Source organism: Camelina sativa, chromosome 8 (assembly GCF_030686135.1).
Source record: "Camelina sativa cultivar CO46 ecotype springtype chromosome 8, ASM3068613v1".
In the NCBI taxonomy this organism is placed as follows: Eukaryota; Viridiplantae; Streptophyta; class Magnoliopsida; order Brassicales; family Brassicaceae; genus Camelina; species Camelina sativa.
Window position 1 is genome coordinate 22614733 of NC_141887.1, and position 19871 is coordinate 22634603.

Sequence of the window (19871 nt, forward strand, 5' to 3'; positions counted from 1 at the left end):
AAAAGAGAAGAAAAAGAAAAAAATAAACTATTCTTTTTTTGAGAAACATGAGAAAAAATTCTCGCAAAAAATAAAACAAACATCACTTATTTAGTGGAATAAAGATTTAAAAAAAAATTCTAGTAAAACTTTTTATTTTTTATTTTTTTGAGAACGTTCACTGTTGTTTTTAATAAAGGAGTTTAACTTTTTGTGCTAAGCTAATTTTTGGGTTAAAGGAGTTTAACTTTTGGTGATTTGTATAGTTAATAGTCTGGGATTAATTCCTCTGATGCTTTGTTTTTTGTGTAGGAGTTTGTAATCTTGTATATGTGTTGCTGTAAGCCTAGGCAGTTTTAAATCTAAATATAACAAATCAGTTGACCAAAAAAAACTTACTGTGTTGACATTTGAGTTTTTTTTTGTCAACCATTGGGCCACAACAGACCGGTCTATTAGCCTAATCCTTACATTCGTAAGGAGCGAGACTCGATCTCTAGTGTGATGGTGCCTTGTGCATTAAGTACTTACGTTTGGCCACTGCACTAATGTCACTTCATGTTGACATTTGAGTTTTATTATAGACAGAAAATAACTTTGACCAAATAATATTATTTAGATAAAACAATTTAAAAAAGATATTCATTAAAACACAAAATCAATGATTTATCAATTTACCACATAATAATTTCAAAAAATATATATTAACTAAAACATGTAGTCAATGGTTTTGTTAATAATTTTCAATATGTTTGATATCATCTATCAACTAATTAAGAAATGTTTTTTTGAGTTTTTTAAAAATCATTGATGTAATAACTAATAATAGCTGTAATTAAAAAATATTACTTTAAAATTAATTATGCAACAGGTTGAAAAATCATCGATTGGTTTTTAATTTATTTTTGAAAATTTTGTGCAAATAACATTATTTGGTTAAGAAAATAATATTAATTTTGTTAAAGACAATTTTTGTAATTATAACTTTTACGTCCTCATGAGCATCCACATCATGCATATCAAAGTCCTAATCATGTCATGTCAGCGTCCACATCATGCCTTGTCGGCATTTTTGACAGTTGACTAATGTTTAAATTAGTCAATATGTGCTTTGAAACAGTTAATAAAAGTTTATGTAGTTTATTTGATTTTCAGTTAATAAAAATACATTGTTATATTGTATGGATAGAAAAATACACTTTCAAAAATGTTTAGGCTGAAATATACCATTTTCCCTAGTTTTGTCACAAAACACATCTCCACTTTTAAATAATACTTCCACCAGCACATGGAATTGTTCTACAAGAGCTCTAATGACACATGGTGAAATTAAAAAAGAAAACAGATCATCATAAAGTAATCTTCAAGAAAACTAGAGTAACCACGATCCCTTTATTATTAATTTTTAAATACATTTGGTAAAGTAATCATTTTTTATGTATGATTTACATAAATAAACTCTTATCATTTGAATAAATATTAAAATTTATCATTTACCATACAATCATCTCAAAATCGATAATCATAAAGATTTAAATGTTTTTTCTAAAAACCATAATTTAAATTAGTATCAAAAACATATTTCAATAATTCTAAAAGAAATTAGGATGCATAATTTAAATATTCTAGATATTTATAACTTCGTGAAAAAAAATATTGCAAATCATTTTAGGGAAAGGGTTAGACTTGAATAAATATGTTCTATAGTTTTTTACGGATTGATTATCAAACGAGTTAACAAGAGGTGTTAAGCCAATTCTAAACAGTACCAAAGACAAAAAAAAATACAATCCATTTAAAATTATATAATCTAATTATTAATCAGACATATTAAAAACATAAACATATAACATAGATTTTTTCTTAATAATTGCTGAAAAATAAATCTTTAGTATACTACGGATCAAAATCTATTAAATTAATAGGAAGACCAAAAACAAAAGTGTCATTTGAAAAAATGTGCTTATGAATGCTTATGATATAGACGTCTTTCCATACAAATGGATTATATACTTTCTAGGTTTATAATAGCCAATGTTCAACAAAGCGTTAGGCGGTATATGAGCAGTGACCCAGCGCTTAGCGCCTAGAACGCTAGACAGTTTTAGGCGGTTTACATGTTTACAACATAAAATATTATATATATATATAAAATTATATAAAAATATTTGTTAGAAAAAATAATAAAATTATAAATTATAAACAAAAGTAAGAAAAATACATTTATTTAAGTTATATTAACAACATATAAATGTTTATAATTACGTATACAGATATAAAACTTAATAATTTAAATATATGTAGTTAAAAATCATAAATAAATATTAAAATAAAATTTATGTAATTTTGAGGACTTTTTTGAGAATTCAATTTGATTGTTATAGTCTAATCATCATGAACAAAAGTATGATCCTACTTCTTTCTCACTAAATGTCATTAGGACAAAGGCACAAATTGTTTCACTGTGTCCTGATACAAAAAATTTGTGGCTTTTTTATTATATCTGCGAATAGGCAGGAACAAATTTAGCTACGAGCCTATAATAGTCATAAAATATTTTGTAGCAGTGGACAATTTTTCTTTTGGTGTGGTGGAAAAAGTGATGGATTTGACTTTTTTCGTTACCAATCTAGTGTGATTTTTTTACTAAGCTACATGGAATCGGAAATGGGTACGCGGAACCGGAAGCGTTTGGAAGCGGAAAAGCGTGTTTTTAAAAAAATAGAGGAAACGGAGTACGCATTAGAAGCGTTACATATTATCTATATATATATATATTATTTATAAAAAGTTTCCTAAATATGTCAAATTTAAGTATTAAATAAAAAAAATATATAGTGATGTACACTATATCCAAACATTTAAGCCAAACTGAAATTAAATTATTATTATTATATATCTATATATAAATTATGGCACATTTCAATTTTCATTTTCAGTTGGGCTCGTTATAGGTTTTTTTTGTTATTGTTGGGCTCGTTAAGAGCTGATATTTTGTCGAAAAAAGGAAAAAAAGCTGTTATTTTGTTATTTTATGTTTATTAAATTGTTAATAAAATGAGATGATCAAAGAAAGAAAACAAATAAGCCACGTGTATATCAACCCTAATTGCTTCTTCTTTCTTCTTGCAACCAGCCACACTTGACCGTTCTTCCTGTAAATCTTGTTTTTTTTATATTCAAACTACAACTTTCATAAATTCATGGAATATTCTTTGGATTAAACTAATAATATTTTCGGACGCTTCCAAATCCGAGTCGCTGCTTCTTCTGCGTTTCTAAAATCAACTTTTCAGGAAACGCGATTCCATCGCGATTCCGGACGTTTCCGGTTCCGCTCCCGATTCTGAAGCGAGAATCGATGCTTGAGCCACGCTTCCGTGCAACGTAGCTTTTTTTAGACTACTTGTTTTAGGGGCCATAGAACTATGCAAAGTTTTTCTGATCAATACTTTTCTGATACTTGGTTCATTTGAATTTTGTTTTTACAGTTGGCATGGTGTGTTGTCTCTTTATCTTTGTGATGTCACCAGTGGTAAACCAAAATTATTTTTTACTGGAGTAAAAATATTAAATTAAATTAAATATACTAATCTTATCAATAAACACAAGTAAAGTACGTACTAGATTAGTACAAGTGTTTATATGAATATTTTGAGATTTTAAATTGTGAGATGAGTTTCTCTAATCCATTTACATGTGTATGTCATCACCCTCTCACGATAAAGAACAAACTCCAACTAAATAATAACTCTAATATGAGTTCTGTTTTTCTAGCATCTCTTACTTCACTTTTAAACCAATCTTCACCTCGAAGTTTCAAGTTTTCAATTCCTCACAAATTCATCTTTTTTTTTCTCCTACTAGTCACCTCAACTGAATCAATAGTTTAAATGTTTGTGACAAATTATTGATTTTGTTTTTTTGGTTGAATTTTGGGAACTGTTTTTGTTTTGTGGCATGTGCATTTATAGGCAATGGTTGCCATCATCGGATTATGGTAGTCAAATGGTTTCATTCCATCGTCGTAATTATGAGCTTTTAGCTAATAAATTTCTACATCAATAATCTTATATTCTCATGTAATCTTAAATTAGTCGTAATTATGAGTGTAAAAAAGCAGGGCATGTTCTTGCTCAAGGTAATTTAGTTTGCTTGAGTCCATCTTCAAAATTTAATTCTTGCGTTATTGTTGAAGTATATGTTCACTACTTTCTTAAACAGCTTGTTTTGTGCTTCCTTAATTCTTCAGTTTAGTGCATCATTTGTTTTTTTGTTCAACTTGTTTGTTTGCTTATGTGATTCTCATGCTTAGTGCATTGCTTGCTTTTGTGCTTTCTTGATTCTTCAGTCTAGTGCATTATTTGATTTTTTTTTTTTTTGCTCAACTTGTTTGTTTGCTTATTTAATTATTCTGTTTAGTGCATTGATTTTTCTGTGCTTCTTTGATTGCTCAAATGAGCGCATTGCTTGCTTTTGTGCCTTCTTGAGTCTTCTGTTTAGTGCATTATTTGTTTATATTTGCTTAGTTGATTCTTTTGTGCCTTCTTGAGTCTTCTCTAACATGATTATTCAATAGTATATACTATAGTTTTAGTAATTTATTGTGACATAACATTCTTCTCTTGGTTCAGATTCCGACATTTACTTACTTACTCCGTCGCACTAACATAATTAATTTCAATAAGATTTGCATATATATATTTCACATTTAATTTTTAATACTTTATTGGATTTATATATTTACCTTTGTTTTGTTCATTTCGACTACGAAAATAATTTAAGCAGCTGAGAGTGAAAAGAATTTGTGGGATAAATTTGTAATATGTTGATGTATGTAAAAACTAGTACTATCGTATTATTCAACTTATGAGTAGGTTTTTGGATTTAAAGAATATTCCTCATGGATACCTTTTAATATTCTCCCTAAAAGACTTGTGAATCTTCTCGACTTTTCCCCATCGTAAAGCTCCGCTCTCTTCGTTTCCGTTTTTGGCACTCTACAATATACCCCATCATCATGACGTTGGAGAGCTACGCCGGAGATGTTCACACCGTACCACAGTCGGAGAACTCGACGGAGGATAGAGGCGGCGGCGGCGGCGAGCTTTTCGTGCCACCTCTCAACTTCGCTATGGTCGATAATGGAATTTTCCGTTCTGGCTTCCCTGAACCCGTCAGTTTCAGCTTTCTCCAGTCTCTTCGCCTCCGATCCATCATGTAATTTTCTCTGATTTCGATGCCTGTCAACTTCGTTTTTGTCTCTAATCTCTCTTGATTTTGTTGTGTGTTTCTAGATATTTGTGCCCTGAGGCATACCCAGAGGTGAACATAGAATTCGCAAAATCAAATGGGATCCAAGTCTTTCAATTTGGAATTGAAAGATGCAAGGTGAGGAACTGAGGATGATTTTGATGATACTGATCCTATTGGTTTATCCTTTAATATGGTTGCATAGTCTGTTCTTCAGAATCTTAAGATTTCATCCTTTAATATGGTTAATTCTATCTACGGTTGTTCCTTCTATTGGACTTATGGTGTTTAATCTTCTTGTTTAGCATGTTATGGACTTATGGTGAGATAGAGCTATCAAAGATGATGGATGAATAACATATTCTGTGTGTGCTTGAAACTGATGATTTGATGGTTCTCTCTCTCTGTGTTTCTTTCAGGAACCCTTTGTTAATATCCCTGACGAGGTAATCCGAGAAGCATTACAAGTACTTCTAGGTAGGTACCCCTTCTATGGTATAGTCTCTGGACTCTGTTGAAAACATTTTTAATTGAGCTTAATGTGTTGATCATCTAATGATGAGTTTGTCTTTGCCTTTTTTTTTAACTAGATACCGAGAATCATCCTGTGTTAATTCATTGCAAAAGTGGGAAGGTAAACTGAGACATCTCTCCTCTGGTTTAACACTAGTCATGACATGTATGATCGAAAGGATCCTTATATATCTTGTTTCTCTCTGTTGCAGCATCGGACAGGGTGTCTAGTAGGTTGTGTGAGGAAGATTCAGAGATGGTGTTTGTCTTCCATCTTCGATGAGTACCAGAGATTCGCAGCTGCCAAAGCTAGGATATCAGACCAGAGGTTCATGGAACTCTTTGACATCTCCAATCTAAAGCATTCACCACTCTCCTTCTCTTGTTCCAAGAGGCATACTCACATTGATTACTGACAACTTTACTTGTTGAAATGCCATTAAGAAAAATTTAAGTAGTTCTTTGAGTAGTTAGATGAAAAGTAAAGACTTTCCATCATTCAATAAATACATAATAAAATCCCTTTTATTCCAAATTATATAAATAAAAATGATACGGGTTTTCTCCTTTTCAATGCTATCATGTGGAACAAGTTTTTCATAAATTTTTGTATTCAGCGTAAAAATTCGAACCTTTTTAATTATTGAATTGGCAAATTCCAAGTTAACAAATTGGCATGCCAAATTAACGTGGTTAGTGGAAGATTTAAAATTTATGAGGAAACGTTTTACCAAAAAATTTGTGTTATTGGTCAAATTTGTGTTAATTTCAAATTTAAAGATACTAATAATATACTAGTAATGAATGCAATCGTAATTCGGAAGTATAACTGAAAAAAGCTTTAAAAAACCCTGCGAGACACGACTTCCGAAACAGTCGCAACACTCTCTCCTTCTCTCTCTCTTTTACTCCTCTATTGGTGTGTTCTTCAATGGCGGAGGTGTTCTTCAGAATCCATTCTTATTTATTTTTCTCTTAGTTCTCTTCTATTCTTTTAAATCTCTGTATCTTAGACTAAGATTCTTAGTCGATAATGAGTCAACAACTAGGTGTAGAAACAAGTCAGTCCCAGTCCGAGACGCAACAGTCAACGACATTTCTTGATTTGCTACGAGTCCAGATGGACGGTCTCGATCGAACCAGAAGAAGGAAACGAACACTAAAGGAACGGCTAGGATTCAAACAAATCGGATGTTGTGGTCCAACCTGGGGTCTTCGGTTAACAACCAGTACTACTACTACTAACACTCGCGAAGACGACGAACCGTTCGATAACCGGGTCGGTTCCGGTTCAAATCATGGACCGGTTCAGTTAACCCAAGGTATGAATCTCGCAGCTGCTTTAGCGGCGGAGAGAAATTACCGAACGGAGGAAACGGTAGCGTCGTCATCAGGGAGTTTGACGCCGTTAAGAGTTTCGTTAATGAGATTGTTAGAGGAAACGGCGGAGAGAGTCGTCGAAGGGAATGAAACGGCGTCGTCTTCATCGACGGTTAGAGGAGGTGGTGGTAATGATTCGATGTGCTGCGTGTGCATGGGAAGGAAGAAAGGAGCAGCGTTAATCCCATGTGGACACACTTTTTGCAGAGTGTGTTCTCGAGAGGTGTGGCTTAATCGAGGTTCGTGTCCCCTTTGTAACCGTCCGATCATCGAGATCCTCGACATTTATTGATTTTATTTGTATCCTACGGCTCAATAATACCACACTCCCGTTGCACGTGACTCACCTCACTGATGTTTGTGTTGCCTAGAGATTCACGTGTGTGCTACATATGAAATTTAATTACGCTTATTGGAAACTGGAGTATTATTATTTTTAGTTATTGATTATGGGCCTGTTCTTAACCAAAACCCCCAATTCAAATTTACAATGAAGGCCCATTTAGCTTTGGTTCAATCGCTCATTAATTTTAGAACCGTAAACGCGGTAAGGCCATCATTAACGGCAAAACACTCTCCCTATTCTAAGCCCAATTATATAATAAAAAAATGGAACAGTGGGCTTAGATCAAAAATATTGGTTTTGGTAGAACTGATCCACAGCCCGTTCTAACATTCTTCCTCTCTTCTGATTGGTCAGAAAAAAAATGAGAAGGAAATATTTTCATTTCTCTCATTCCATCGAAATCGTGTCTAGGGTTTGTTTTTCTTTCGAAAACGGCGACAGCTTCGTTCTCGCCATAGTCGCCGCCGAAGCTTTGTTTTCCGGCAATTGAAACACCAAAATCGAAAGGAGAGAAGCTAGTTCCGTCCTATTCTGTCCTTGTCTTCGTCGTTGTCTCCGTCGTTTCCTTTGTCGAGCTTTTGGCATATCGTAACCAAAATCTCAATCGAAACCAAAATCAAAATTGAAACGCTTTTGTCTCATCCTCTCCTTTGTCGGGCAAATCTCCGATCACTATATCTTTATTCTAAGAACACCATAATTAGTTCTCCCATTTTTTTTATCTATGATCTTAACAACTGATCTAACATTATTTTCACTATATATTTAATCTAAGAACATAAAAAAAAGTTCTCCCATTAATGATGCCCTAAGGACAGCGACTGAAAAAGGTGTTCTTAGATATTTGTATTTGCATTGGAGCTCCATCTCGACCGTCCACAAAACTGGCGATCTCGAAGATCACATAAAAACGGCCAAACAAGTATAGTACACGTCCGAAGGTTCTAGACACATCATGCCATTTGCATGGCGTTTCTATACCTAGAAATAACCCAAACCAAATTCTCCCCCACACGAATAGTGGGACAAATTATCCAAATTTGTTTTAAAAATTATTTGAGAAAAATATAATCTTCCACAAATTTTAATGCATTTTTTTCATAAAGTTGGCAAATTTCGAAATCAGTAACTGTTCGATTCGCAATTGATGATCTTAAACCATTCACGTGTCAATGCCTTTGTTTTATTAAAGACAATATCTATTATATCCTTAGTGTCTTGACTTTTGTATGTATCATATAGTAAGATATTAGAGAAATACCCTAAAATAGCAATAAAACAAGTTTTACGGACAATTATAGCATATATTCCATAAATTTCCAAAAATAGTACTATTTAACACATTAAAATATTTAAAATTAATTTTTAGATTTTTTTTTTTAGGTTTGGGTTCTCAATTTCATATTTAGAATATAGTTTTGAGGGGTAGAGTTTAGTATTTAGAATTTAAAATTTAATTTTGAAAGATAAATTTTGAAATATAATGTTATTTTTGTAATTTTAGAGATGTTGTGCTATATTTAAAAAAATAAATTATTTTGGTGCTATTTTTTAGAATGTCCCAAGGTATTATGATAGAAGGGTATATACGTCATTTACAATCCACCTCAACGGTTATAAAACGCGTTTTGTAGTTTCCTAATTTTGTGAGGTTTGAGTTTCCTCTTGTGAAGAAAAAAAAAAAAAAATGGCGACTGTACCATCGTTGTTCACTCAATTCCCCTGCAAAACCCTAGTTCCAAACTCACCAAACGCTAAACCACATTCCAAATCTCCGGTTCAAGTCTCGGTACACTCATTCAATCGGAGGTCGGAGCTTGGGATCTCTGTTCACCGGCGAGGTTTCAAAGTCCGAGCAACGGATTTTGATGACGAATGGGGTCAAGAAGGGGTGGAGAGAGTAATGGCTTCATCATCGGTGGCGGAGAAAGAAGCAGACGAAGCGATCGAATCCGTGGAGGAGACGGAGAAGCTTAAGAGATCGCTGGCTGATTCATTGTACGGTACAGATCGTGGGTTAAGCGCGTCGAGCGATACGAGAGCTGAGATCAGCGAGCTTATTACCCAGCTCGAGTCTAAGAACCCTACTCCAGCTCCTACCGATGCTCTGTTTCTCCTCAATGGCAAATGGATTCTCGCGTAAGTACACACAATTTCTTATTATTTGGTACTTAAAGATTGGAACTTTTTAATGGGAAAATTAGAGCCTTTGCTTATTGTTGTAGTTCAAGAACTTGTCTTTTAATTGTGTTCTGTTCTCTCTCTCTCTCTCTCGTGAAGCTACACATCGTTCGTGGGTATGTTCCCATTGCTCTCACGCAGAATCGAGCCATTGGTTAAAGTGGATGAGATCTCACAAACCATTGATTCCGATACCTTCACCGTTCAAAACTCTGTTCTCTTTGCTGGTCCCTTTTCCACAACATCCGTTAGCACCAACGCTAAGTTCGAAATCCGAAGCCCTAAACGTGTTCAGGTAAATATATCAATCATCACCTAAACCCGCACATGTTAACAGTTTTACATAAACCTAACTTGGGATTTTGTTTTGTTTGTTGTAGATTAAGTTCGAGCAAGGAGTTATTGGAACTCCTCAGCTAACGGATTCTATTGAAATCCCCGAATTCGTCGAGGTTCTTGGCCAAAAAATCGATCTCAGCCCTATTAAAGGGTTACTTACATCAGTCCAAGACACGGCTTCCTCTGTGGCTAGAACCATCTCAAGCCAACCACCATTGAAATTCTCTTTGTCTAGTGACAAGACCCAGTCGTGGCTGCTCACAACTTACCTTGACAAAGACCTTCGGATCTCGAGAGGTGATGGCGGAAGCCTCTTTGTGCTCATCAAAGAAGGAAGCTCTCTCTTAAACCCTTAAAATCATCATCATTACTCTCACATCACATCCACAGTAACATTTATAATACTAGTATAGAACCATTTGCCTGTGTTTAATAGTGTTGTAAAACTGTTATGTTACCTTGTTGGAGAGTTAAACAATGGATGTTACTCTTAAGAAATACAATATATATTTACATTGATACATACTTGAACTGTACGGTTAACGCTTTGCTAAACAAACACTTTAGCATCAGTTCAGTTTTGGTATACTGAAATTGAAAGCAAAATTGTATCACAGTTCTGTTTTCTTCTGTAATCTCAAGTTTCTAGTTCAGTTATTTTTTTGGTTTATTAATGTTATACAAATCGGTCTATTTATTACTTAGAAAACCGGTTTGTTACAAACCAAGTATCTTTTACACAGACATTTGAAAGAAACAAGTGGTCTTTGTTCTCTTTTAGCTACGAAACAAATCAGCACAAACCTCGTAAAAGATCTCGAGAATGGCAGACCGGTACTCGCGAGGATTCATCGATAGATAGTACTCCAAGAGGCTTCTAAGTTCATCTGCTTCTTTTATTTTGTTTGCTACAATCATCTCCACCATGGAGTCTCTAAAGTCCTCTCTTGGATCATAAGAAAATTTCTCCATCGCCATCATGACAATGAACTTAGTGCTACCGATGCTCCCCTCGCTTCTTCTTCTTGTTCTTCTCGCCTTTTCTTGCCTAATCTTTGCTTGATGTTGTGTGGCTTCTTGTGTCTCTCTGATCATCTGCTCTAGCTTCTCCTGAACCATGTAGTGTGCTAGGCTAGAGAGCGAACCGTACTGGTCTGAATATCTAGAACTTCTGTCTGATTCCACCGAGGAAGAAGAAGCAGAAGAAGTGCTGAGTCTTGCTTTGTTGCTGCAACACAAAGCTCTGCTGCAGATTCTTGCTTCTCTTGTTTGGTGTTGTGATTGTTTGTTCTGTTTCTTGTTATCTTTCTCTGTTTCTTCTTGTGTTCTGTTTGTGATTTTCATGTTGACGATTAAGTTACACATTATAGTCGGGGGTTTTGAGGATGGGGGATGTTTGTTAAATGCAAATAAAAAAATAGAGTTCTTATTTAATCATTTTATGTAAAAATTGAAAAATGTGGGTCATGTTCATCATGATTATGTCTTGATCTTAATTCATTTTAAAACTCAAAAAGAGGTTCTTTTAAAATTTAGACTAACAAGTCTTTCAACATTATTCATTTTTGTAAGACTAAGTTTTCTTTATTTATATCCCAAAATCAATATTTACAATTTGTTCTCAAAATGCAATGAAAAGTTGTACACTTTTTTTGGTAAAAATGTAAAGTATTTATACCAATTTTAAATTTTCAACAGCAGTTACAGAGAAAACAAATAAGTCAGAAAGACCAATCTACAACCAAAAAGATCTACATATACAAGAGAAAACACTACAAAAAAAGCATCAATTAATATTTAGTTTTCCTTTCGAAGACCATGTTCTTATGTGTAGAATTTATAAAGGTTATCAAAAATTAAAGAAAAGATTGTGTTTAGTGAAATTGATTCATTATTTCAAATCAATATAATATGATATATTACTTCCAACAATAAAATAATGATTGATGAAAATATCATGTAGTTTATATATATATCAAAAGCAGATATAATAAATACATATCAAATAAAAAGATGAGAATAATAGAGGAGATTAGATTAGGTATGATTGAGGATAATTGTAAAAGAAAAAAATTAAGAAAGGAGAGCTAAATGCATGTATTTGTGTCGTGTTTTAGGAATATAGGGGTGATTAATTTGATTATGAGGGTGATGTAGACCATCTTCATGTCCACTTTAGTTTTGTTGTTGTTGTTGAAGATGAAATATCTACACTTTGTTTTCTAAAGTTTTTGGTAATGTGTAAAAGGTGATCGATATGTAATACTTACCGTGATCTGACACAATTAATATAGATAGCTAATAATTATTAAAAATATTTTTTAAAAAACTTGAAGAAAAACGAGATAAAGAAAAACTAGAAGATCAAGACCAGCAATTTGTGGTTTTCACATGGCGGCTACTGATGAACACGAACTTCACTTTGTTTTATAACATATTCTTAAAGGGCATATTAGATTTTAAATAGTTCAGAGTTGTAATTTTGCTAGAGATATAAAGTTAAGATTAGCTAAAAGTGTTATTTTCAAAATATACATGAGAAATGAAGAGATAAACGTATGGTTGTTTGCCTTGGAGACAAGACATGCTTTATCTATGCTGGCTTGTACATAATACCTCATTTTCTGCTTTGTTGAATTAGGAATTTTATAATCATGCATTCTTTTATTGGTAAATTTTATAATCTACGTATTTTCATACACACACACACACACAACAAAATTCAACATTTTATATAGATATTGAGAACAGTTGGTCTGGAAGCTATCGAAAAAGAAAAGAAAATTGGACTCAACCCATGATAAGAGAGAGTGTTGTACAAAAAAATTTCTATTGTACCACCATTTTGCGTTTAATTATGGAAATCGTTGTGGAATGGCTCTTGGAGAGTCAATAAACTTTCACCACGAGAAAATGGTATATCACTTATGGTATCCCCCGACACACAAGTAAGAATGTACCTCATTAGAACTTGAGGTGACAAGATATAGGTTTAGTTTTACCTAGTTTGTATATTGATATGGGAGCCTTTAAATGTCTTTAACAATAAGTTATCTCGTGTTATTCAACAAAAGAGTGTGCAATAATTGGAGATTAATCCCAAAAGATGATGTTACACAGCTGGATAGAATCACTTTGTGGTGATTAATTACGTCTTTGTAGGTTTTAGAATCGGGTCTTTTAGGGATTTTGTCATGTGACAATATCCATATGACTTTTTATTTTGATTAAGTTGTTAAACTCAAAAAGAGAACTTTTAAAACGTGAGAAGTAATTAAGAATTGATCACTTGATCTAAATACAGTCAGTAAGTACCTTACCAACTTGTTAAGCTGACAGTTAAACCACATGTTGCCATTATGGTCCATGCTTTTTAGGGTTTATGATTATCTATTACATCTCTTCCTTACCATTTTTATCATTAGGTCTAAACTCGTTTCTTTCGATTAACTAATTAGAAAATTATAATCATGTTTGGTCTCAAGCTCACAATTCCGTTTCTTCAACACAAAAGACACTAGAAAACAAAAAATGCTTCATTTTGGATTCGTTAACAACAATAACAAAGACCAATGCTCCTGCCGACTCTAAAAACGAATATAATCAAAGTGATCATTCCTCTCTAATTTTAGAAATCAGTATTAGCAAAATACTGTTACGTACTGATTTTAACTGGAAGCATTTTAATTTGATGAAGGAAGCCAAAAATGCGATTTTATGTTTTTTCTCAATCTACAATTTTATTCATTTTGTTTTTGACGGCATACAATTTTATTCATTTATTCTAATTATTACACAACTTTTTTGATAAAAATTAAATTATTAGACAATTTTATGCAAATTCCAATATAATTCGAATTTGATGCTTAAAACCCCTAAAATACAACACATATTGAACCAATGATACAACAAAACTTTTGTCGAAAATGAATCAAATGCAGTTCTTGATATTGTTATAAAAATTCGAGAATTTTTTTGTTTTAAACCCCAAAATTTGGCATATTGGAATATTCGGAAAGATTGTACATTAAATTTCATCACCCACTTTTAGAAACTTATCCAAACAGTTTCCGACACACACACCTCTGACTTCTGACATTCAGAGAATTTTTAGGAACAAGAGTCCAAAAAAAAACTCACAAATGGCATCACAGCTCGATTTCATCGGTAAAGATTACATCGCTGGAATCTCGAATAATCCTCGGGCGGCTAGCCGTGTGTCTTCTGTGTACAGCGAAGTCCAAGCCAGTCGTATCGACCACGCGCTTCCTCTTCCTTCCGTCTTTAAAAACCCTTTCAAGATCATTGATGGTCCTCCCAGCTCCTCCGCCGGACATCCAGGTTCGATTACTAAACCGGAATCACTAGAGTAAACCGGTTCTTAATTTGTTGGTTTGAGTCAATTTTGATTATTTTTTTTTGATGTGGTTGCAGAGGAGATTGAGAAATTATTCCCAAATCTATTTGGACAACCATCAGCTTTATTGGTTCTTAACCAATCTGATGCAGTTAAATCGGACCAAAAGCTTAAGATTGGTGTTGTGTTGTCGGGTGGACAAGCACCTGGAGGACACAATGTTATCTGTGGAATCTTTGGTTAGACATTGTTACTTTGTCCAATTTTTAATTTAATTCAGGTTTTTAAAGATTTTGAATTTGAGTTTTGTAATTTAGTTGTTGTTGTTGTTTGGTTGGATAAGATTACTTGCAGGAATATGTGAAAGGAAGTAGTCTGTTTGGGTTTCGTGGCGGTCCAGCTGGAATCATGAAGGGAAAATATATTGAGCTTACTTCTGAGTTTGTCTATCCTTATAGAAACCAGGTATCAAAATGATGTGCCTTTTGAGTTTTTTGTCGGTTTATTATATTCGGTTTAGTTTGGTTTCGGTTTTTTGTCGGTTCATTTTAACATGAAAAACTGAATTAGTGACCATCATTTTGTTTAATTTAGTTGGTTTATCATCTTTTTGATTTGGTTTTAGTTTGGTTCGGATTGATTTTTACCGGTTTAGATACTCTCAGTTAATTGAGTTTGATTTAACAGAGTACTGTAGGTTTACCGAAAGAAGTTTGTTAAGATTTTTAAAGAATGGTACGTTGGAGTTATCAAATTTTGATCATAAAGAGTTGGAACTAGAAGCTCTTAGTATCTAAAGATTTGCATTTTGTATTTATTCTTGATAGTTTCTGTTGTGCTTTTTTTCTGTTGCAGGGTGGATTTGATATGATATGTAGTGGTAGAGACAAGATTGAAACTCCAGAACAGGTGAATAGGCTTTTTTTTTCTCAATGTTGTGGCTTTCATTGATCGAATAGACTAAGTTAGCATCAGAGTTTGGTACATATTGCAGTTTCAGCAAGCTGAAGAGACTGTAACAAAGATGGACTTAGATGGCCTTGTGGTTATTGGTGGAGATGACTCCAATACTAATGCTTGTCTCCTTGCTGAACACTTCCGGTACTTTTGAATTTGTTAAAGATGAATGAGATTCATTTTTCTCTTGTTTTGCATGGTGATTGATATTCGTATTTGGTTTGCAGAGGTAAAAACATGAAAACTCGGGTTATTGGGTGCCCCAAGACAATCGATGGTGATTTGAAAAGTAAAGAAGTCCCTACTAGTTTCGGGTTTGATACTGCTTGCAAGGTAAGTAACTTCAAAATTGCACCACTTACTTATGTCTTCTACTAGAAGACCTTATCAATGGTTTTGTTGGTTTGTATATTCATGCAGATATACTCAGAAATGATTGGAAATGTTATGATCGATGCACGTTCCACAGGAAAATACTATCACTGTAAGTTTATACTTTCTCTGAGCAATAATGAATTATCTTGATACAAATTTACAATATCATTTTTCATCTGTATAGTTGTACGTCTTATGGGTCGTGCTGCGTCTCATATTACACTTGAATGCGCTTTGCAAACCCATCCAAACATTACCATTATCGGAGAAGAGGTACGTTTTCGTGTTACTCAAGCTTCATTCGTAGCCTTCGGTTTGAGAACCGGAAATATCCAAACATTTATGCAGGTTTTCGAGAAGAAGCTAACGTTGAAGAATGTTACGGATAACATTGTTGATGTAATCTGTAAACGAGCAGAAAATGGTTACAATTACGGTGTCGTTCTTGTTCCCGAAGGTCTCATTGATTTTATCCCTGAGGTAAATAATGGTCAATCCAGTTCTTTTCCCTATGTTTGTGTAGTGAGCTTTCTCACTCCATCTATGCTCCATTATTTGCAGGTCCAAGAGCTTATTTCCGAACTAAACGAAGTCTTAGCAGAAGGAAACGTTGATGAAGAAGGCCAATGGAAAAAGAATCTTAGAGGGAGGTATTCAACTTGATATTTTGAAAGATTCTAAAGTATTCTTAAAATCATTTGTTATTCAATTCATGATTTTAAAAAATCTTTTAAAATCCTATGTTATTCAACTTGAAATTTATGTAAAATCATTTAAAATAATCTAAAATCTCTTGTTATTCAATCACTGATTTATAAAACTTACTTAAAATCTAATGTTATTCAAAATATCACAATTTTTTTAAAAATAGTATTTTGAATGATTCTGCAAGACTTTTTTTGGTTTTTTAGTTGACAAATATGAGTAACAAAATACTACCTTTTGAGGTAGGATTTTAAAGGATTTAAAAAAAAAAAAAGTCGATGAAATATCAATTCCGACGACAGCTCTAATCTCCACCGATCAGCAGTCACCTCCTGAAGCTTCGTATCTTCCTGTGAATTAAACCACCATCTCTGTTCAGTAAGCTCTCTCTCTTGTCCCTCTTAATTTGAATCTCAAGGTTCAGTTTTAACTAGAATACCTCAGCTCGTTTTGTTTTTTGGACTGCAATTTGCCTCTGTGTCTGCGCAAAATGTACCTCATCGTCGTAAAAGTATATCGGATCATGGTAAATTAATGGGCTGTTCTTTTTAGAATCCATATATGTTACAACAGGAACATAATTAGCTTTTGATCATTAGATATCAAACAAAACGAATCATGATAATGAAAAGAACAAAAAAAGAAGTGGAATGCAATATGTTCGTGGCTTACAAATTTCTACAGAAAGTCACACCACAATGGAAAACTCAGATCTTTTTGGTTTAGGTTTTTCTTCCTCTCTTCTTCATCTCACTTAAAGCTTTTTTTCTTTGTTGCAGGTTTTAATTAGAAACTCACATCTCAACAATCAAATATGTTATTATGGGATCATCTTGACCAGATTTTAATTGCAGGTTTTAATTAGACTCTCTGAGCATAATTTTTTTTTTGGCATATAATTTTCTTTCTTTATATTGTAAAATATTTAAAAATCACCCAAAGTTTACTCATAGAATATCATAGAATCTCATAGAATCATATTTCATTTCTTTTTTTAGAAAATAGAAAAACTCTAAAACACAATCAAATCTCCTAAAAATCTTCTAAATCTTTCAAAATTCTAAAATATTAAAATCCTACAAAATCTTTAAAATATCAAATTGAATACCTCCCTCTTAAAGAAGAGACTTTAAAGATTTTTGAGTTTCTTCCTCAAACTATTCAAGAACAACTAATGCTTGAAAGAGATCCACATGGAAATGTCCAGGTCTGTTTTCTTATTACCATCACCCGGTTTAACCAATAACTGATTCAAACCAATAACTGAAAACCGGTTTATCTTTGCATCTCTTAAGGTGGCTAAAATAGAGACAGAGAAAATGATGATACAAATGGTTGAAACCGAGCTAGACAAAAAGAAGAAGGCGGGTACATACAAACGCGAGTTCATGGGGAAATCGCACTTCTTTGGGTAACAAATATATATCTATTAGTTACTAATCAGCTAGTCTCAACATAATCTTATTTCTGATTGTGTTTTTTTAGGTATGAAGGAAGATGTGGGTTGCCTACGAATTTTGATGCAACTTACTGTTACGCATTAGGTTACGGTGCTGGATCACTTCTCCAGAGCGGAAAGACCGGACTAATCTCATCGGTTTAGAATTTTTCTTCCTTTTTCTTGAAAATATATCACAAACTGTTTCGTTATTTCAAGATTTATTTATATTCCATTTTGTGATTTTTTTTTGGCAGGTTGGAAATTTGGCTGCACCTGTTGAAGAATGGACAGTTGGTGGTACTGCACTAACTTCGTTGATGGATGTTGAGAGAAGACACGGTAATATAATTAAAACCGTGAAGAGTAGACGATGTTACGATACTATTGTGAAATCTTTGATAAGTTCCAACATTATCTTTTTATGTTGCAGGCAAATTCAAGCCTGTTATCAAGAAAGCTATGGTTGAACTTGAAGGTAAAAGTCTTTAGCTCTAAACTTATCTTTTTTTTTTCTCTACGGCCGCTTGTTCTCTCTATTACTCATTGCTTCTTATAAATTTCAGGCGCACCGTTTAAGAAATTTGCGTCGCAGCGGGAAGAATGGGCTTTGAAGAATCGATACATTAGTCCTGGTTTGTTCACATACACACATGTCTCTACATATAGTAGTAATTAATTTCAACTTTTTATTTGGGTCCTCCAGGTTAACTAACTATCATTCTTTGTCTTGTTGTCAGGTCCGATTCAGTTTAAGGGACCGGGATCTGATGCGAGAAATCATACCTTAATGCTGGAACTTGGGGCTCAAGCCTAAAGAATTTTTGTACTGTGAGATTCACTCACTGGCTCACTTACTTTGTTGTTGTTTGCCTTTGCTGTAAAATCTTTTTGTAGTAAAGAAAGTTACTGTGAGTCAAGTAAACCAACAAGTAGTCAACGTGTAAGTCGTGAATTGTGATGACTGATGATGACACTTGAATAATAAAATTTCCTTGGTCTATTGCCATTATTACTTTTTACTACATGCATTAAATCGGTTTGAGATTGAGATGGTAATTTTTTTAACCACATTAAACCAGGTAAGGTTGGTAATATACAACGGCAAGATAAAGATCTAAGATATTAGAAGAGATTGTAAGGGTAAGTTACTTTTATTTTTGAGTACAATGCTTTTATTCTTTGATGTTACTAGGTTTTCAACCCACCCTATGCGTGGGTTTATTTGATATATTTTGATAAAAATTATATATGATTGATTGCGGTAATAAAATATTATCTCATAAAAAAAATTAAAATTAGTACTAAGGAAAAAAAATTAAATTTCAGATACACAATTTTTAAAAATATAAAAATCAGTTGTGTTATAAAATCAATTCTGATAAAAAAAAATCATAAATTTAACTTGATGTCCAGGCGAGGCAAATCAAACTGATGACCTCACATATCCTAAACCATTTTCTTTGACCAACAGAAAAACGAAACAATTTTATAATTATGAATTTAACTCGTATTCATATTTAATTGATCGCTACCACCTATGTTTTCGTGTTTTTTATTCAATGTTTTCTTATTCTTCATATTTTTTCTTGTCATTTTCATTGTCAAATTTTATTTTAATTGTCATTGTAACTTTTACCATTTGGTTCTTCGTTATACTCTTTTTCTTCTTCTTCCTCGTCAACTTCTTCACATTCTTCTCATAACTTGTTAACCAATCAAACTCTAAGAACAAAATCATTTCTTTTCTCATAAAATTTGTGAAATTCATGATTACCAGTCAACACATGCACCCAATTATTGACAATTTTATCCATATACTTATTTGGTTTTAGATCCACGCGTTTAGAAACTTCTCAAACCAAAATCCTTACTTGGTTTATAATATTTTAAAAACATAATAAAATATACTAATAATTATTTATTTAATATGAATCATATGATATATAGAAATATGAGTACACTATAAGAACATATTAATTATAAATAAATAATATCAATTATATTATATCATCAAATAATATCAACCATATCATATTATCAAATAA

General features: G+C 32.9%; 4 protein-coding genes and 1 pseudogene across 12 annotated transcripts; 4 read left to right on the forward strand and 1 right to left on the reverse strand.

The window, feature by feature from the left end:
• Positions 1-3038: 3038 nt before the first annotated feature.
• On the forward strand, positions 3039-6280 carry LOC104707568 (inositol diphosphatase DSP4). 4 transcript variants are annotated; one of them, XM_010423941.2, is made up of 6 exons: positions 3039-3366; positions 3471-5199; positions 5277-5370; positions 5652-5709; positions 5823-5866; positions 5958-6280. In XM_010423941.2, exons 2-6 carry the CDS (start codon positions 5000-5002, stop codon positions 6159-6161), a joined length of 600 nt encoding a protein of 199 aa, XP_010422243.1. In that variant the 5' UTR covers positions 3039-3366; positions 3471-4999; the 3' UTR covers positions 6162-6280. The 4 variants fall into 4 exon arrangements, with proteins under 4 accessions (XP_010422243.1, XP_087316525.1, XP_010422244.1 ...); XM_087460399.1 differs by having other exon boundaries at positions 3065-3366; positions 5652-5727; XM_010423942.3 differs by having other exon boundaries at positions 3065-3366; positions 4949-5199.
• Positions 6281-6619: 339 nt separating this feature from the next.
• Positions 6620-7544, forward strand: LOC104707569 (uncharacterized). The gene has a single exon (XM_010423943.3). It carries the CDS (start codon positions 6779-6781, stop codon positions 7415-7417), a length of 639 nt encoding a protein of 212 aa, XP_010422245.2. The 5' UTR covers positions 6620-6778; the 3' UTR covers positions 7418-7544.
• A 1443-nt stretch (positions 7545-8987) lies between these two features.
• Positions 8988-10514, forward strand: LOC104707570 (putative plastid-lipid-associated protein 1, chloroplastic). The gene is made up of 3 exons (XM_010423944.2): positions 8988-9610; positions 9752-9947; positions 10033-10514. The coding sequence occupies exons 1-3, from the start codon at positions 9159-9161 to the stop codon at positions 10345-10347; spliced, it is 963 nt and encodes a 320-aa protein (XP_010422246.2). The 5' UTR covers positions 8988-9158; the 3' UTR covers positions 10348-10514.
• Positions 10515-10633: 119 nt separating this feature from the next.
• Positions 10634-11403, reverse strand: LOC109125869 (putative transcription repressor OFP9 pseudogene; annotated as a pseudogene). Its single transcript, XR_015564003.1, has one exon. The product of XR_015564003.1 is annotated as a putative transcription repressor OFP9 pseudogene (transcript).
• Positions 11404-13855: 2452 nt separating this feature from the next.
• LOC104707571 (pyrophosphate--fructose 6-phosphate 1-phosphotransferase subunit beta 2) lies at positions 13856-18826 on the forward strand. 5 transcript variants are annotated; one of them, XR_015563854.1, is made up of 18 exons: positions 13886-14332; positions 14426-14587; positions 14692-14813; positions 15204-15257; positions 15343-15449; positions 15533-15638; positions 15726-15789; positions 15865-15953; positions 16029-16160; positions 16242-16330; positions 16632-16763; positions 17165-17592; positions 17681-17796; positions 17871-17982; positions 18081-18165; positions 18257-18301; positions 18390-18458; positions 18564-18826. XR_015563854.1 is itself a non-coding variant. In XM_010423946.3 (17 exons), the coding sequence occupies exons 1-17, from the start codon at positions 14134-14136 to the stop codon at positions 18638-18640; spliced, it is 1710 nt and encodes a 569-aa protein (XP_010422248.2). In that variant the 5' UTR covers positions 13886-14133; the 3' UTR covers positions 18641-18826. The 5 variants fall into 5 exon arrangements, 2 of the variants coding, with proteins under 2 accessions (XP_010422248.2, XP_087317813.1); XR_015563856.1 differs by having other exon boundaries at positions 16642-16763; XR_015563855.1 differs by lacking the exon at positions 16632-16763 and having other exon boundaries at positions 13856-14332; positions 17507-17592.
• The last annotated feature ends 1045 nt before the right edge of the window (positions 18827-19871 follow it).

What these genes read in the sequence shown, in the direction of transcription:
- LOC104707568 (XM_087460399.1), top strand. Translation starts at nt 5,000, where the DNA reads ATGACGTTGGAGAGCTACGCCGGAGATGTTCACACCGTACCACAGTCG. An exon ending in CTTCGCCTCCGATCCATCAT is followed by an intron (nt 5,200 to 5,276) that starts GTAATTTTCTCT and finishes GTGTGTTTCTAG; the next exon opens with ATATTTGTGCCCTGAGGCAT. An exon ending in AGGTAGGTACCCCTTCTATG is followed by an intron (nt 5,728 to 5,822) that starts GTATAGTCTCTG and finishes TTTTTTAACTAG; the next exon opens with ATACCGAGAATCATCCTGTG.
- LOC104707569 (XM_010423943.3), top strand. Translation starts at nt 6,779, where the DNA reads ATGAGTCAACAACTAGGTGTAGAAACAAGTCAGTCCCAGTCCGAGACG.
- LOC104707570 (XM_010423944.2), top strand. Translation starts at nt 9,159, where the DNA reads ATGGCGACTGTACCATCGTTGTTCACTCAATTCCCCTGCAAAACCCTA. An exon ending in AATGGCAAATGGATTCTCGC is followed by an intron (nt 9,611 to 9,751) that starts GTAAGTACACAC and finishes TCTCTCGTGAAG; the next exon opens with CTACACATCGTTCGTGGGTA. An exon ending in GAAGCCCTAAACGTGTTCAG is followed by an intron (nt 9,948 to 10,032) that starts GTAAATATATCA and finishes TGTTTGTTGTAG; the next exon opens with ATTAAGTTCGAGCAAGGAGT.
- LOC104707571 (XM_010423946.3), top strand. Translation starts at nt 14,134, where the DNA reads ATGGCATCACAGCTCGATTTCATCGGTAAAGATTACATCGCTGGAATC. An exon ending in ATCCACATGGAAATGTCCAG is followed by an intron (nt 17,593 to 17,680) that starts GTCTGTTTTCTT and finishes GCATCTCTTAAG; the next exon opens with GTGGCTAAAATAGAGACAGA. An exon ending in GGATGTTGAGAGAAGACACG is followed by an intron (nt 18,166 to 18,256) that starts GTAATATAATTA and finishes TTTATGTTGCAG; the next exon opens with GCAAATTCAAGCCTGTTATC.